Below are 16125 nucleotides of genomic sequence, written 5' to 3' on the forward strand. Positions count from 1 at the left end.
TATCGAAGCTAGACACCTGGCACAAACTGGCAATGTACGCAATAGAGGTGCTGGCTTGCCCGGCAGCCAGCGTTATGTCGGAACGCTGTTTTAGTGCTTCCGGAGGCATCGTCACAGATCGGCGTATCCGCCTCTCCACAGAAAATGCAGACCGTCTGACTCAAATTAAAATGAATCAATCCTGGATTGGAAACGACTACGCAACACTCCCGGACCCCAACCAAGTAACATGAACAATGAACATCTGTGATGGGTTAGCGTTTCCGGTCCCTGTTTATTGAACCTCTCATCTGTATTAAATTTATGACTGCATGGCGACAAAACGCAAATTGCTATCCGCACGCTTCTTGTCCTCATGCAAGGCCTGGGTTGTTGTGTCTCAAAGCGTGGCCTTCTCCTCCTGCGCCACCCTCCTCCTGTTCCATCACGTGTGCTGCTGCTGGGTTAGCGTTACCGGTCCCTTTTCCTGGAACCTCTTATATGTATTACATTTATGACTGCATGCCGACAAAAAGCATGTTACCTGTGCAAAGAAAACAGACATTTCCCGCATTTAAAAGACAGTTTTCCCTTTGAAACTTTAAAATCGATTTTCTCAAAAACTATAAGCTCTTTTTGCTAAAAAATTTTTCCTCTTGTACCCACTCCCAAGGTGCACATACCCTGCAAATTTGGGGTATGTAGCATGTAAGGAAGCTTTACAAAGCACGAAAGTTCGGGTCCCCATTGACTTCCATTATGTTCGGAGTTCGGGTCGAACACCCGAACATCGCGGCGATTGTTCGGCGAACGTTCGCGAACCCGAACATCTAGGTGTTCGCCCAACACTAATTGAGCATAAATAGTAAATTTTAGGCCAGCAATTTCAAGCCAGCTTCAGTTGGTATAGTGGTTAGTGTGCTTGTCCACCATACAGTGAGACCCAGGTTCAAATCCCAGCCAATGTGAGTTGGCTTTTATGCTACAAATCCTTAAAGGGAACCTAAACGGAGAAGGATATGGATTTTTCCTTTTAAAATAATACCAGTTGCCTGAATCGCCTGCTGATCCTGTGTCTCTAATACTTTTAGCCACATCCCCTGAACAAGCATGCAGATCAGGTGCTCTGACTGAAGTCAGACTGGATTAGCTGCATGTTTGTTTCAGGGTGTGATTCAGCCACTATTGCAGTCACAAAGATCAGCTGGACTGCCAGGCAACTGGTATTGTTTACAGGAAACATCCATATCACTCTGTTAAGGTTCCCTTTAAAGGAGAACTGTAGTGAAAGGTATATGGAGGCTACCATATTGATTTCCTTTTAAGCAATACCAGTTACCTGGCTATCCTGCAGATCCTCTGCCTCCAATACTTTTAGCCCTAGACCCTGAACAAGCATGCAGCAGATCTGGTGTTTGACATTTTTGTAAGATCTGACAAGATTAGCTGCATGCTTGTTTCTGGTGTGATTCACACTACAGTGGCTGGATAGTGTACTGGTTAAGGGCTCTGCCTTTGACATGGGAGACCAGGGTTTGAATCCTGGCTAGGTCAAGTACCTATTCAGTAAGGAGTTCAAGGCAAGACTCCCTAACACTGCAGGGTGGCCTCTTGAGCGCGTCCCTGTGGCTTGCAGCTCTTGAGCGCTTTGAGTCCGACAGGAGAAAAGCACTATACAAATGTTTGGATTATTATTATTACTGCAGCCAAATAGATCAGCAGGGCTGCCAGGCAACTGGTATAGCTTAAAAGGAAATCAATATGGCAGCCTCTATATACCTCTCACTACAGTTCTCCTTTAAGCAACCTAATGGTTCTATTGCATTGAGCATAAATGTTAAATTTTAGGCTAGCTTCACTTACTTCTGTAGTGGTACAGTGCTTAGGGTGACGTGCCCACCACACAGTGAGATCTGGGTTCGATTCCCAGCTATGGTATGATGTATACTCATGTATGTATCCCCAGCTATGGTATGATGTATACTCATGTATGTATTCCCAGCTATGGTATGATGTACCAGCTATGGTATGCTGTATACTGGTTTTTAAAATAGTATAATTCCCTGGCAGAAGAGACCCTCCTCCCTCCGGTAGGAGGGAGGAGGGAATAGGTAGAAGGGGAGGAGGGAGGAGGCCAACTAAAATTTCCCTAGCAGAGTGTGTAGCAGCTGTCCCATAACTAATTAGTGTAGGTAGGCAAATGGTATAAAGGACCTTGCTTGGAGGAGGGAGGGAGAGTGGGTCCTCCAGCAGTGATGTGTATTTCACTCAATTAGGTGGGGCTCCAGGTATTAGAGCTTTTGAAACATGTTTTCTATCATTTTTCCAGTCGATAGAATTTTTTAAAATTTTGAAAGTTCGCCTCCTCATTGAAGTCTATTGCGGTTCGCGAACTTTTTCGCGAACCGAACCTTTCGCGGAAGTTCGCGAACAGGGTTCGCGAACCTAAAATCGGAGGTTCGGCCCATCTCTACATGTGATGTATTGGGTGCGTAGACCAATAGGACCGCAATAATTTTTTTTTTTTTTTTTTTTTTTTTTTGTGAGACCCATGTTGAGGAGAAAGCCCAAAAATATTTTAAATTTGGAAACCTTGACTGGTTTCCACCGAAAAGGCTGGGCATGGAAGCTGCTCGGATTGGCGGCGATATATTGTTAGGCCTTACGGTTGGTTTCTGCCACAACTAAGTTGTAGAGATCCTCGGTGAAGATCAGATGAAAAGCGTCTAGGGCCGATCTTAGATGATCTGTCTCCACCTGGACTCCAGACTGGGTGGTGAAAGGGGGCACTATGCGTGCGGCGGAACTAGGGGGTTGCCAATCGGGATTTGCCAGCACCTCTGGGAGTGTAGGGGTTCTACGGGCCCGTGTTCCTGGTGGCTGCGACCGGGGTCTTACTGCACATGCCACCGAACCAGTTTCAACTGCCATGCTGGTGCTCGCCACTTCACCAGGGTCTACGGCAGAACTGGTTCCAAGTCCAGGATGTGCTGCGCTGCTGGTGCATGCCTCTCCATGAAAACTGGATCAGCGCTAGCACCACTCTGCTGCCCTTGAGGTTGATCCTGTTCCACCTGCGGTCCACTGACATGGGGTGCAGTACGCCTGGCGCTAGCAGGGACCCCAACCTCGTCATCTTCGCTATCAGTCAGTGAGCCACTGCTATCTATAGGTTCATATTCTGACCCGGATGATTCGTCAGATGAGAAGTCCCAATCGCTCTCATCCGACTGGGCCAGAATCCTTTAGGCCTCTTCAGCGGACTACCCCTTTCTTGCCATGGTGGACTGCTAAATTTAGGGGGTATTCCTCTGAGACTACCCAGGAAAGAGAGCACACCTACCTAGCAAAAAGGAGTGCTTGTGAACTAAAGCTGCGGTCGCTCAGTTTGGATTTAAAAAAAAAATCAAAACTGATCTTTAGAGCGCCGCAGCTATTGTGTAGTGTTTTTGCAGTGATCAGAAAAAAACAATTTCTGTCACTGCGGTGGGTTGGGCTGTACGCAAGTGCAGCCGAACGATCAGGCCGGATCGGGCAAACTGCGTTTTTAGCGGAGCCTACTCTAAGGTGACCCTAACATACTTATATAGATCTGACTGCGATCAGTACTGATCACTTACAGATACTATATAGTGACAATGCTGATTAGCGACAGTGATGACGCTAATCAGTGACTGCGGTGTAGTGGGCTGGGCGCTAACTATCTAACAAAGAGGCCTAGCTAACTCACTGGCCTGTTTTCAGATCACTAAGATAGTGATGAGGGGGGTGTGATCAGATACAATCTGAGGCAATCAGATAGCAATTGAAAACAATCAAATGCAACCAGAAGCAATCAAATGCAATTACAGACAGAGGTCAATCCGAGCCAATCAAGAGGCCGACGAGATGCCAGTCAGTGAAAACAGGCAATAGGATGTCAATCACAGTGCAGCTGTCAGATGCCAACCAATGTAAATAGCAATTGAAATCACTGGGCAATCAGATGATCAATAACCAATCACAATGCAATCAATCAATCAGATGTCAAAAATCAGTGCACAGGCAATGATGTCACTCAGATCTCACTCACATGTCACTCAGACCTCGATCAGAGCTGTGACAGGCAACCAGATGACACTCAGACCTCAGTCAGATGCCTTGGCAGGGCAGTGAGGGGGGCAGTGGGGGGTGATCAGCGGCGATCGGGTGGGAGCAGGATCAGTGTGGCTTTAGTGCAGGCAGGGCTGCCGTCCTCTCTCGTGGTGGTCCAGGAACGCTGTGACCACGAGAGGAGGCGGCAGCCAGTATAATACACGTTGTTTACATAACGTGTATTATACTCTTTGGCTAATTTGAAAGATCGCAGCCCCCCGGCGCTGCTAATTGGCCGGCGGGCTGATGACACGGTGGCCGCACAGCATGCCGGGCGATGCGCGCATGCGATAGCCGGCAAAACAGCGCTCCAGGACCTGACGCCAATTGGCGTTAGGCGGTCCTGGGGCTGCCTCCACGCTCATTGGCGTGGGGCGGTCGTTAGGTAGTTAAGCACTAGCAATTTTTAAAATTGCTTTGAAAGTTCTTGTGCTATGTTGCTCTATGCGAGTGTTCTTATATGAGCGATGAACTTTCTTTCCGAGTGCTGCATCATTTCCTGAGCGTTTGCGCTTCAATGCAAGGTATAGGGAAATAGCAAAGCACTTTGAAAAGCGATTTGGTGAGCGCTTTAAAAAAAAATAAATATATATAATTATTCAGTTCCAGGTCCAAAGAGTTCACTTCCTGATTGTCGTTAGGAAGTAACGGAAAAAATCGCCAAACAAAAGCGCATAGAAAAGCACGTAAAGCACAACTCGCTCTGAAAGCGCAGGAAAAAGCTCTCGCGATTGCACAGGCGATTTATAATGTGAACTAGGCCTTACTCTGAATTTTGAGAGTTGGAATGGTATAAACTGCTGATGGATTAACCTTTTATTGTGCTTCAGCGGGAATGCTACCGTTCGTAACGTTTGTGATAGGTCAGGTTTAGAGATTATGGGTATACATTATAATAATTGTTTCTAACATATAATTAATTACAATCTTGACAGGCTCCTCATCTAACTGGACCCAACTTCCACCTCCTCTTTTCAAGAGAGTTGTCATTTTCCTTATAGATGGCTTAAGACAGGACTTTGTGTTTGGAAAAGCAGGGAAAGAACACATGCCTTACGTTACACAGCTCATTGAAAAAGGAACTACGCACAGCTTTATAGCCAAAGCAACTGCTCCAACTGTGACAATGCCTCGAATTAAGGTTTGTATCCCTGAATACTATAACACAAATTTCATTGTACATGATTAAGGGTGCAGCGACGATACAGTCTTGATTTTACAACCTTTGCTGCCGATTGCTATTCCCTATAGGTGTGTGTGTTTAAATTATCATCAACAGTTTTATCATTGCATGATCATGTCAAATAAAAACCCCCTGTCCTTGCAATAGTAAGGTGAATTAAAGCGTTAAAGCAGACCTGAAGATATATTAAAGAAAAAAAAGTTTCACTTACCTGGGGCTTCTGCCAGCCCCCTGCACCCGACCTGTGCCCGCATAGTTACCAAACAATCCTCCCCCGCCATGGCTCACTTTTCCTTCAAGTCAATGGCCTGGCTGAGCACGTCCTCGTTTGCGCTCACCTCACTGGGAGCCTACTGCGCAAGCGCGGTGGACGTCGACTTACAAGTCAGCGGCTCCGAAGGTCAGCCACGGCGGAGGAACACAGGATCGTTTGGAAATGGCATGGGCACAGGTCGGCTGCAGGGGGCTGGCAGAAGCCCCAGGTAAGTAAAACTTTATTTTATTTTTTTTAATTTTTATTTTTTTTTTACATCTTCAGGTCTGCTTTAAAGGAAACCTGAAGTAAGAGGTACATGGAGGCTGCCATATTTGTTTCCTTTTAAACAATACTAGTTGCCTGACAGTCCTGCTGATCATTCTGGCATCAGTAGTGTCTGAATCACACACCTGAAACAAGCATGCAGCTAATCTTGTCAGATTTTTTTGCAGAAACTTCTGATCGCAAATGCTTGTTCAGAGTCTACAGGTGGCCACGCACACCATACAATGTTTTACATATCTTTTCAATTGAAGAACTGCAATAAATTTTTTCTGACTGATTGTAGCATTTCAATAATCTGACCCATGTACCACACATGTTTAATTTTTCCCCAATTATGAATAAAATAATTGAAAACTCATAAAAAAATTGGTTGGGTCTGTACATCAAGTAATTGACATTGATCTACCACACACCATTCAATTTTACTAAAAATGTATCAGAAAAATCCAACACTCCCGATCTTCTTTTATCAAATATAAACTGGAAATACAACCAGATTTCTTGGAACGAATTAAAAAAAAAAAAAGCTTTCGATTCCTTGGGACAACTGACCGTATTTATCGAATGGTGTAAAATTTGATCTTTTAATTGTATGGTGTGTGGCCACCTTATGGCTCTAAGTACTAGAGACAGTCAGGCAACCGATATTGTTTAACCACTTCACCTCCAAGGGTTTTTACCCTAACAGTTTTCACCTGTCAACGCTCTTCCCTTTCATTTGCCAATAACGTTTTCAATACTTACCACAACAAAATGATTTATACCTTGTTATTTTTCTCTACAAATTAAGCTTTTTGGTATATTTGTTTTCAGTAATTACTTTACTTTCTATGCATTTTAAAGAGAAAAACAAGCAAAAAAATGTATCCAATAACATCCCCTATAGTTTTAAAATAAACAATGCTACCATGCATAAAGCCCACACACTTTATCTGCCTATTTGCCCTGGTTATCACAAGATTTGAATTACCGTATTTTTCGAACTATAAGACGCACCTTTTCTCCCCCCAAAATGGGGGGAGGGGGGGAAGTCACTGCGTCTTATGGTCTGAATATACAATTTCGACACACACACACACACACACACACACACACACACACACACACACACACACACACACACACACACACACACACACACACACACACACACACACACACACACACACACACACACACACCTTACATATCCAGGGCTTGCCGAATACTCTGCTTCAGTGAGCGTCAGCTGCTCGTAGTTTCCCCGCAGCTTGCCATACTCCTCTCTCCCAGTGGCGGACGTCTGAGGGCTCCCCCCGCAGCGTACATCTGTGAGCTAACTGGCAGTGGACATCTGCCAGCTTTCACAGCTCCGAACCTACTCCTACTTGTGTTTCTCAGCTGCAGAGTTTTAATTGACCGGACTGTCATTCAGCTGCTGCAGCTCCTCTTTCTTCCTGCAGATTGGGGCCAGAGTTGTATTCTGGGGAAATCCAGGCCAGCCATGGATGGGGAAGAACATCCGCGTCAGCGATGGACGCGGCTGGATATCCAGGCCTGCGATGTATGCTGCTGGAGGTCCAGGCCAAAGATGAATGCTCCGGCTGTCCTGCAAGGGGACTGTGGAGTCTTTGATGTTTGCAATGAGAGGTCTGGGCCAGCGATGGATCCAGCGGCCGGGAGGGGAGATCCAGGTCACTGATGGATGGGGCGGAACATCCAGGCCTTGATGGATGGGACGGGACATCTGTGCTTGCAATGTATGCTGCAGGAGGTCTGGGCCAAAGATGAATACGCCGGCTGTCCTGCAAGGGGACTGTGGAGTTCCCGGTAACATCCCCTGCACTTACGTCACTGATAGAGCTGATGACAGCACGCACCGCGTCAATTGTCCCCCGAAGGAACGCATCTCTAAGCACTGGATGCAGAATGCCACTGTATAGGTGAGAGGGGCCTCCAAGCAAGTGTAGTGAGTGTAGCAAGTTTAGTGTAGCTGCGATTGTAGTGAGTGAAGTGTAGGTGTACAGGAGTATAGCTGGCGGTGTAGTGATTGTAGCTGGAAGGGCTGTGAGTGAATGTAGCTGGGAGGGCAGCAGGGGTTAGTGTAGCTGGGAAGTGTAGCTTAGATAGGGACAGTTTAGAGGGAAAAGGTCCATAAGATGCCCTGCCACTATAGACGCACCAGGTTTAGTATTTTTTTTTCTTTTTCCCCAATTTTTGACCTCTAAACCTAGGTGTGTCTTATAGTCCAGTACGGTATGTCCCTAGTGCAAAGTATGATGACCATATATAATTTGGAAATAAAGGGGTATTTTTTCTATGTTGTGGTTTTCATTTTCTCATTGCACACTACCAATGATTTCAAGCCCTTTATTAGCAAACATAAGAGTAATACACCCTTATGGCATACATTTTTTTTTTTTTTTTTTTAAAGTCCCTAAAGTAACTATTTATGTATTCTCTTTACAGTTCTGTCACTTTTGTTTGTTTTTTTTACAAGTGTTTTATTTTGGTACAAAGTATATGCAAATAACAATTGTATTGCTTCTAATTCAGTTTGCCGCTGAATAAATTTCAAATGTCATAGGCCTCAGATCTCAAACACTCCAAATTCTATTCTCTCACTTGTCACGAGAGAATAGGGGCTGATGAGTCGTTGACGAAACACGTTGGGCGTGGCCGGGGCAGGAAGTGATCGGTGTGGTGTGCGAGGAGACGTCTCGTTTTATGCTGTCATTTTTAGCTCCGTTTGGGAGTATGATGGTGGCGGGCACGGTTCTTGGTGTGATGGCCCGTAGTGTAGCTCACCTTGCAATATAACCTTTCCCTGGTGTTGGTGGAGGAGATACCTAGGAATCATACAGCCTGCACAATGAGATGTATTTGTTCTTGAGTGCATAGGAGAAGGCATCTCAGGAGGGAGCTGCATTGCTGGATTGCCAGGAGGATTTGTTTGGAAATTTGTGGTGCTGTCTGTGGGTCTGGGCAGCTACCACGCCAGGTGAGCGTACTACTAAGAAGTGGTGGGTTCACACCAAGCGTGCCCCGGGTGACTTTCAGTTTAAATAACACATGGATTCTTCTGCTTAGTGGATGGGGATCTAAATACTGATATAGAGTTGTTAATGCAGACTATGCTATGATATCTTGTTTTTATCCTATCTATACCGTGAGGCACTGATTGATGGAAGCCATCCTTATAGCAGCTGGACAGTGACTAGTATATGGTTCTGGGATCTGGTGACTCATAGAAGGCATATACTTGGACTGTGTGCAATATAGAACTCTATTTATGGTGGGATTGGAAGCGCATGTTTTTAAGGATTTAATTTTTATGGATGTTTGATGTGACATTATCTACATGCAGCAAGCTATATCTCGCTTAGAGCATCTGAGTAGTGAGGTTTTGGGGAGCGCTTAATTTAGGATTTTTTTTTATTGATTCACAGTCCAAAATGCTGGTTGAGGCAGTGCAACAGCTAGCCCAAGGAAGAGAGGCAGCAGGAGTTGCCCCTAGCAACCAAGCGATGGTGAGAGCCAGTCACTTTCTGCAGAAACTGATACCCACAGATGATGTGGAAGCTTTTCTAAAACGTTTGAGAGGGCAGCAGAGCGGGAAGGATGGCTGAAAGATAAATAGGCTGGTCTCCTTGCACCGTTCCTGACAGGAGAACCCCAGAAAGCCTATTACGACCTCACCCCTGCAGACGCCCTCAACTATGATCGGCTAAAGGCAGAGACCTTGGCACCCGACTAGGTGTGACCACAGCGGTCCGGGAACAGCGGGTGTACAGCTGGAGGTACCTGATGGATCGTCCAGCGAGGTCGCAAATGCATGATCTCATCCAACCGGCGACAAAGTGGCTGCAACCAGAGGTACTCACTGGTTCCCAGATGGTGGAGCGATTTGTGTTAGACCGGTTTCTGCGTGCCTTGCCAGTGGAACTTCAGCGATGGATCAGTCATGCAGACCCCAAAACAGCGGGGCAGCTGGTGGAGATGGTGGAGAGGTACACCGCAGTGGAGGATCTGCTTTCTCCTGAGCGCCAGGCCTGCCCAACTTTGTTCCGTGTTACAAGGTTCCCTTACACTGGAAAGGGTACTTCACGGAACCGCGGAACCAGCATCAACAGCAATGGTGAAGTATCACCCGCAACTCCTCAGAGGTTGCCACCTGCCAACGCGGCACCTCGGAAGTGAGGTGCTATACAGTGTTGGCGATGTTCTGCCTGGGGTCACACTAGAGCTCAGTGTCCACTACAGGAGGAGCCCATGCAGTGTGATGTGCTACGGAGGGTTTCCTTCTTTGCCCAGGAAGTGTCTGGCTGAGTGCCAGGAAAGGTGTTTTTTTTTTTTTTTTTTTGTATGCACCAGGTACCTGCTAAAGCCTTGCTGGACTTAGGCATTATGATAACCATGGTGCACGCTGAACTGATTGGAGAGATTGACACTGTACTTAAACCACTCAAGGTCGTTTGCATCCATGGAGATACAAAGACATATCCTGTGGTGCCTGTGTCGATTGCAACAGACTGTGGAACAATTACTCACGCCGTCGGAGTGGTAAGAAACCTGATGTGTCAGGTGATATTGAGACGAGACTTTCCATTATTTTGGGAACTATAGGAGAATGTGAAAGGGAAGTTATTTAAAGTTGCTGATAATAACTTAGCCCCTACTCCCCCTCCAGTAGAGACTGATGTACAAAGACTGGATGAAATTGTCCCAAAAAATGTATTATTGCAAATTTGTGAAAATGTTTCTGACCATCCATGTCGGGACCCTGAGCTGTTTTCTGGGGGGGGGGGGGGGGGGGAGGGAGATGATTCCCCATTGCAGGTTATGCTGGGCGAGGAGGATGAGGAATCTTCCTCCTACTCTATGCTCCCCGACCTGGGTGTGTCAAAAGGTACCTTCATTACTGCGCAGATGCGGGATCCAACGTTACCCCACGCTAGAGAACAGGTATCTGTTGTAGCGATTCCCTCATTTTGCAGTTAATGGGAATCTGTTATATCGGGTTGCAAAGGTCAGAGATGAGGTTGTTGAGCAGCTGCTAGTGCCTCAAGCATTTCGGAGGATGGTACTAGACTTGGCTCACAATGAAGCATTGGGAGCAGTGTTACCAACTCATCCCTTTAATTACTGACACATCTAAGTTACACAGGTTTTGGGGCTATTTGCACCTAATCAGTGCCTTAACTGCATCTAGCTAGCCACAAAACCTGTATAATTCATATGTGTCAGTAATTAAAGGGATGAGTTGGCAACACTGATGGGGAGGTCACCTGGGGGCCGAGAAGACGGAGGCGCGGATAACTGACAGGTTTTATTGGCCTGGGTTAAAGGCCGAAGTAAAGAATTATTGCGCTTCTTGCCCCACCTGTCAGTTAACCGTGCCAGTGTCCCATTTTCGAAACCCTTTGGTACCCTTGCCAATAATAGATAATCCATTTAAGCGCATTGCCATGGATATAGTGGGGCCATTGGTAAAGTCTGCCAGGGGGCACCAATATATTCTGGTAATACTCGACTATTCTACTCGCTACCCGGAAGCCTTTCCTTTAAGAAAACCTACAACCAAAGCTATCGCCCGAGAATTATTTAATATGTTCACTCGGACGGATGTGTGTAAACTGTTGCAGATGAGAACCTCTGTTTATCACCCCCAGACAAATGTGCTGGTTGAGCGGTTTAATAAGACCCTAAAAATGATGCTAAAAAGAGTTGTTCAAAGGGACGGAAAAGATTGGGATTGTTTATTGCCTGCATTGATGTTTGCTGTTCGGGAGTTAACTCAGGCCTCCACAGGTTTTCCACCATTTGAACTGGTATATGGGCGCAGACCTCGAGGGTTGCTTGACTTAGTAAAAGAAACCTGGGAAAGTGAGTCCAGTCCCCACAAAAGTGTGGTGGAACATGCTTCCCAGTTGCAAGAACGCATTGCCAAGGTGATGCCCCTTGTCAAGGAACACCTACTGGCAGACCAATAAGCGCAGAGTCGAGTATACAACCGCTCTGCAAAAATCAGGCAGTTTCAGGTGGGGGACAGAATGGCGATATTGATCCCTAACGTGGAGAGTAAATTCTTGGCCAGGTGGCAAGGTTTCTACAAGATCATTGAAAAAGTGAGGGAAGTGAACTACAAGGTACATCAGCCAGGGAGATGGAAACCCTATCAACTTTATCATGTAAATTTGTTGAAGCTCTGGAAAGAGAGAGAGACCGCTCCGGTTATGGTGGGTGTGAGTGTTGTACCACAAGTCAGCATTGAGGATGTGAAAATGGCCTCCACTCTTTCCAAATCACAGGTTCAACAGGTAAAGGAGATATATATACCGTATTTGTCGCCGTACAAGACACAAAGGCAGGGAATTCCCAACTTAATGCCCGCCGTTCCGACCCGCCGCCATGTTGGGGATTCCCTGCCTGCCTTCCCCATGCCTGCCCGAGTCTCCTGGGCCCCCCCGGATAGAAGTGTCAATAGTGGCGGCAACTTACCTTTGGCAGGCTCCTGCGCTGATCCTAGATCATTACGCTGCCCCCCGCTAGCCTCCTCTGCCCCCCCCGGGTGTAGGAATAAGTATCGGTAGCTTACCTCCGCAGTGCGCCCGCGATGACTGCAGACGGCAGTCTTCCAGGCACTTCTCGCTCTAGTGACCGGCTTGAACTGATGACGCGCAGTTCAAAGCCGGTCACTAGAGCGAGAAGTGCCTGGAAGACGGACGTCTGCAGTCATTGCGGGCGCACTGCGGAGGTAAGCTACCGATACTTATTCCTATACCCGGGGGGGCCAGATAAGCAGGGGGGAGGCAGAGGAGGCTAGCGGGGGGCAGCGCAATGATCTTGGATCAGCGCAGGAGCCTGCCAAAGGTAAGTTGCCGCCGCTATTGACACTTCCATCCGGGAGGGAGGAAGGCTGGGGGGGGGGGGGAGAGGACAAATGGGGGGCACAGGAGGACATATGGGCGGCACAGGAGCACACATATGGGGGCACATTAGGGCACACAGGACACATGGGCAAATGAGGACATATGGGGGGCACAGGAGCACACATATGGGGGCACATTAGGGCACACAGGACACATGGGGGGCACAGGAGGACATATAGGGGCACAGGAGCGCACATGAGGACACACAGGAGGACACGGGGGGGGGGGGGGGGCACAGAAGTACACGTGGAGGCACATGGGGGGCACAGGACACGTGGGGGGGCACATGAGGACACAGGACACATGGGGGGCACAGAAGGACACATGGGGGGCACATTAGGACACACAGGAGGACACATGGGAGGCACAGGAGGACACATGGGAGGCACAGGAGGACACATGGGAGGCATGGGAGGCACAGGAGGACACATGGGGGCACAGGAGGACACATGGGGGCACAGGAGGACACACAGAAGGACACATGAGGATATGGGGGGCACATGAGGACACACAGAAGGACATGTACAAGACGCTCCTGGAATATGGACGCACCAGGTGTAGTATTTTTTTTTTGCCCTCTAAACCTGGGTGCGTCTTATATTCCGGAGCATCTTATACAGCGCGAAATACAGCATTGGTGCTAAGCCATTTTAAGATCTCTCCAGAGATGTTCAATCTGATTCAAGTCTCTGCTCTTGCTGGGCTACTCAAGGACATTCACAGAGTTGTCCTGAAGCCACTCCTTTATCTTGGCTGTATGCTTATGCTGGGAATACACGGTACGTTTATTTCTGCTGAATCGAGCTGCTGATGGGGGCCGCTGATAAAATCCAACGTGCCCGATCACCTGCCGGATAGATTCCATGCTCGATACCATGGGCAGGACAATAGAAGAAAACGAGCAGAAGATGAGAAGCGCCCGCGGAGATGAGCAGGAATCGATCCAGGCGCCCGCGGGGACGAGCGGGAATCAATCCAGGCAATCCGGGAATCGAGCCAGCGGCTCTATTTAGCGGGAATAAACGTGTATGCCCAGCATAAGGGTGGTTGTCCTGCTGAAAGATGAATCGTCACCCCAGTCTGAGTTCAAGAGCACTCTGGAGCAAGTTTTCACTTAGGCTGTCTCTGCACAGTGCTGCAGTCATCTTTCCCTTTAACCCGACTAGTTTCCCAGTTCCCGTTGCTGAAAAACTTTCCCACAGTATAATGCTACCACCACCATGCTTCATTGTAGGGATGGTATTGGCCTGGTGACGAGCTGTGCCTGGTTTCCTCCAAACGTGATGCCAGACATTCACACCAAAGAGTTCAAACGTTTTGTCTCATGAGAGCAGAGAATTCTGCGCGACTGTGCATGTGCAACGTGGCTGAATCTATCACGCGCCCATCGCCATGAGCATTCTTCACAAGCGCAGTTCAGTCTTTTGCGAACTGCACTTGCGCAGAACGCTCACAGTTATGTGCTCGATATCGATACTGGTGCACAGAAGGACCGCACATGTGCAGTTGCACACGACTCCAGGCATTATATGGAGCCGCCAGCGGGAGCACAGAGAGGACACAGAGGGAACTCACGGGCTACCAGGGGCTGGAGGAAGCCCCAGGTAAGTTCAGAATTCCATTTTGAGCCACTGCTCAGACACACTATAAGCGCTTTTCTGAACCTTTTTAAAAAATCGCTCTCATTCGCTTGCATTAAAATCACGTAACATTTTTCTTAATCGTGATTTTACACAATCGCAGTGATTTTTACGCGAATTTAATGCAAGTGAATAGGAGCAGGTTTTTTTGGCGGGGGGTTTTTTCACTCAGAAAGCGCTGATCACCTAAAAATGGTCAGAAAATCGCTTATCGTGTATCTGAGCCCTAAAGTTAGACTGTCCCAAAACACTGACTGTTCCATAAGATTCACTGAAAGATAAGATTCACTGGTTCAGGTGCATAGCTCTGCTTCCTTGCAGAAAATGGCCCTCATTTTAGAGGTTTTTCTCTACAAGGTGGCAGGGCTACACGTTGGAACCCAGCTGATATGTGGCTCCAGTGAATCTTACACGGACAACATTCTGGGACACTCACATTGGCAGTGACAGGTCAAGAGGGCAGACGGTAGTGTCAGCTTCCTAGCCAGGAGCTTTTGTTCCCAAAAGCAGATGCCATCTTAACCTCCTTGCCGGTTATCCCGAACTCAGTTCGGGGTAACCTGCGCAGGAGGATTTCTCAGGCCCCGCTGGGCCGATTTGCATATTTTTTTTTTGTTACAAGCAGCTAGCACTTTGCTAGCTGCTTGTAACTTCCGATCCGCCGCAATCCGCTGCGCCGAGTCGCTCCGCCCCAGACCCCTGCGCTGCCTGGCCAATCAGTGCCAGGCAGCGTTGAGGGGCGGATCGGGATTCCCTATGACGTCCATGACGTCGGTGACGTCATCCCGCCCGGTCGCCATGGCGACCGGGGAAGTCCTGCAGGAAATCCCGTTCTGAACGGGATTTCCTGCATACTCTGATCGCCGAAGGCAATCGGAGTGGGTGGGGGGATGCCGCCGCTCAGCGGCTATCATGTAGCGAGCCCTAGGCTCGCTACATGATTTAAAAAAAAACCAAAACACTAAAACCTCCTGCGCTGCCTCCTTGCCGGAGGAATTGAACCGGCAAGGAGGTTAATATAATTTTACAATTATTAAGCTTTGGCAGCTATGAAATGCCTTTTATGTTGCATACTTTCAATCAATAAGATTGTTATATGCAAATTAGAGAAGCCAGAGTTGGTGGAATCAGAAACTAGGGAGTTGGATAATTTTTGTACCGACTCCACAGCCCTGGGAAAAGTCCTTCTTCTTTTTTTTTTTTTTTTTTAACTTCTTTCACTTACAGATGATGAAGGCCAACTGTGCTCATTGTGACCTTCAAAGCAGAATACATTTTTCTGTAACCTTCCCCAGATTTGTAACTTGAGATAATCCTGTCTATCTACTTCATGATTGATTTGTGCTCTGACATGAACTGTCAACTCTGGGACCTTTATATAGACAGGTATCTGCCTTTCCAAATCATGTCCAATCAACTGAATTTATGACAGGTGGACAGACCCCCGAGGCGAAAATAAACAAATGAAATAAATGATTATATCTATCTTGCTTCTCCTAAAAATGACTTTTTATGATATTCCACAGTTTTATTTTATATTTAAATCTACTTTTTTAGTTTTTACTGTTTCATTTTTTTTTAGCGCAATGACATATTCATTGAAGTATGCCACAGCTAACATCTATGAACTATTGACCCTTTTTATCTCTTTCCTGCTCTCAGAAGCCATTTTCTGCTAGGAAAGTGTTTTATAGTTGAGATTTCTTATCGGTGAGGGTCACACTGTAATCACTTCCT

General features: G+C 47.2%; 1 protein-coding gene across 3 annotated transcripts in view; it reads left to right on the plus strand.

Annotated features, from left to right (window-relative positions):
• The window catches only part of PIGG (phosphatidylinositol glycan anchor biosynthesis class G (EMM blood group)), a 137984-nt gene that overhangs the window by 20025 nt on the left and 101834 nt on the right, over positions 1-16125 (plus strand). For 2 of the 3 annotated variants that reach the window (XM_068233895.1, XM_068233896.1), the window contains exon 2: positions 5049-5254. The exons of the other annotated variant lie outside the window; for it this stretch is intronic. In XM_068233895.1, the coding sequence (XP_068089996.1) occupies positions 5049-5254 (206 nt within the window). The remainder of the gene's footprint in view (positions 1-5048; positions 5255-16125) is intronic. 3 annotated transcript variants of the gene reach the window in all.

Source organism: Hyperolius riggenbachi, chromosome 1, assembly GCF_040937935.1.
Source record: "Hyperolius riggenbachi isolate aHypRig1 chromosome 1, aHypRig1.pri, whole genome shotgun sequence".
NCBI classification, from domain to species: domain Eukaryota; kingdom Metazoa; phylum Chordata; class Amphibia; order Anura; family Hyperoliidae; genus Hyperolius; species Hyperolius riggenbachi.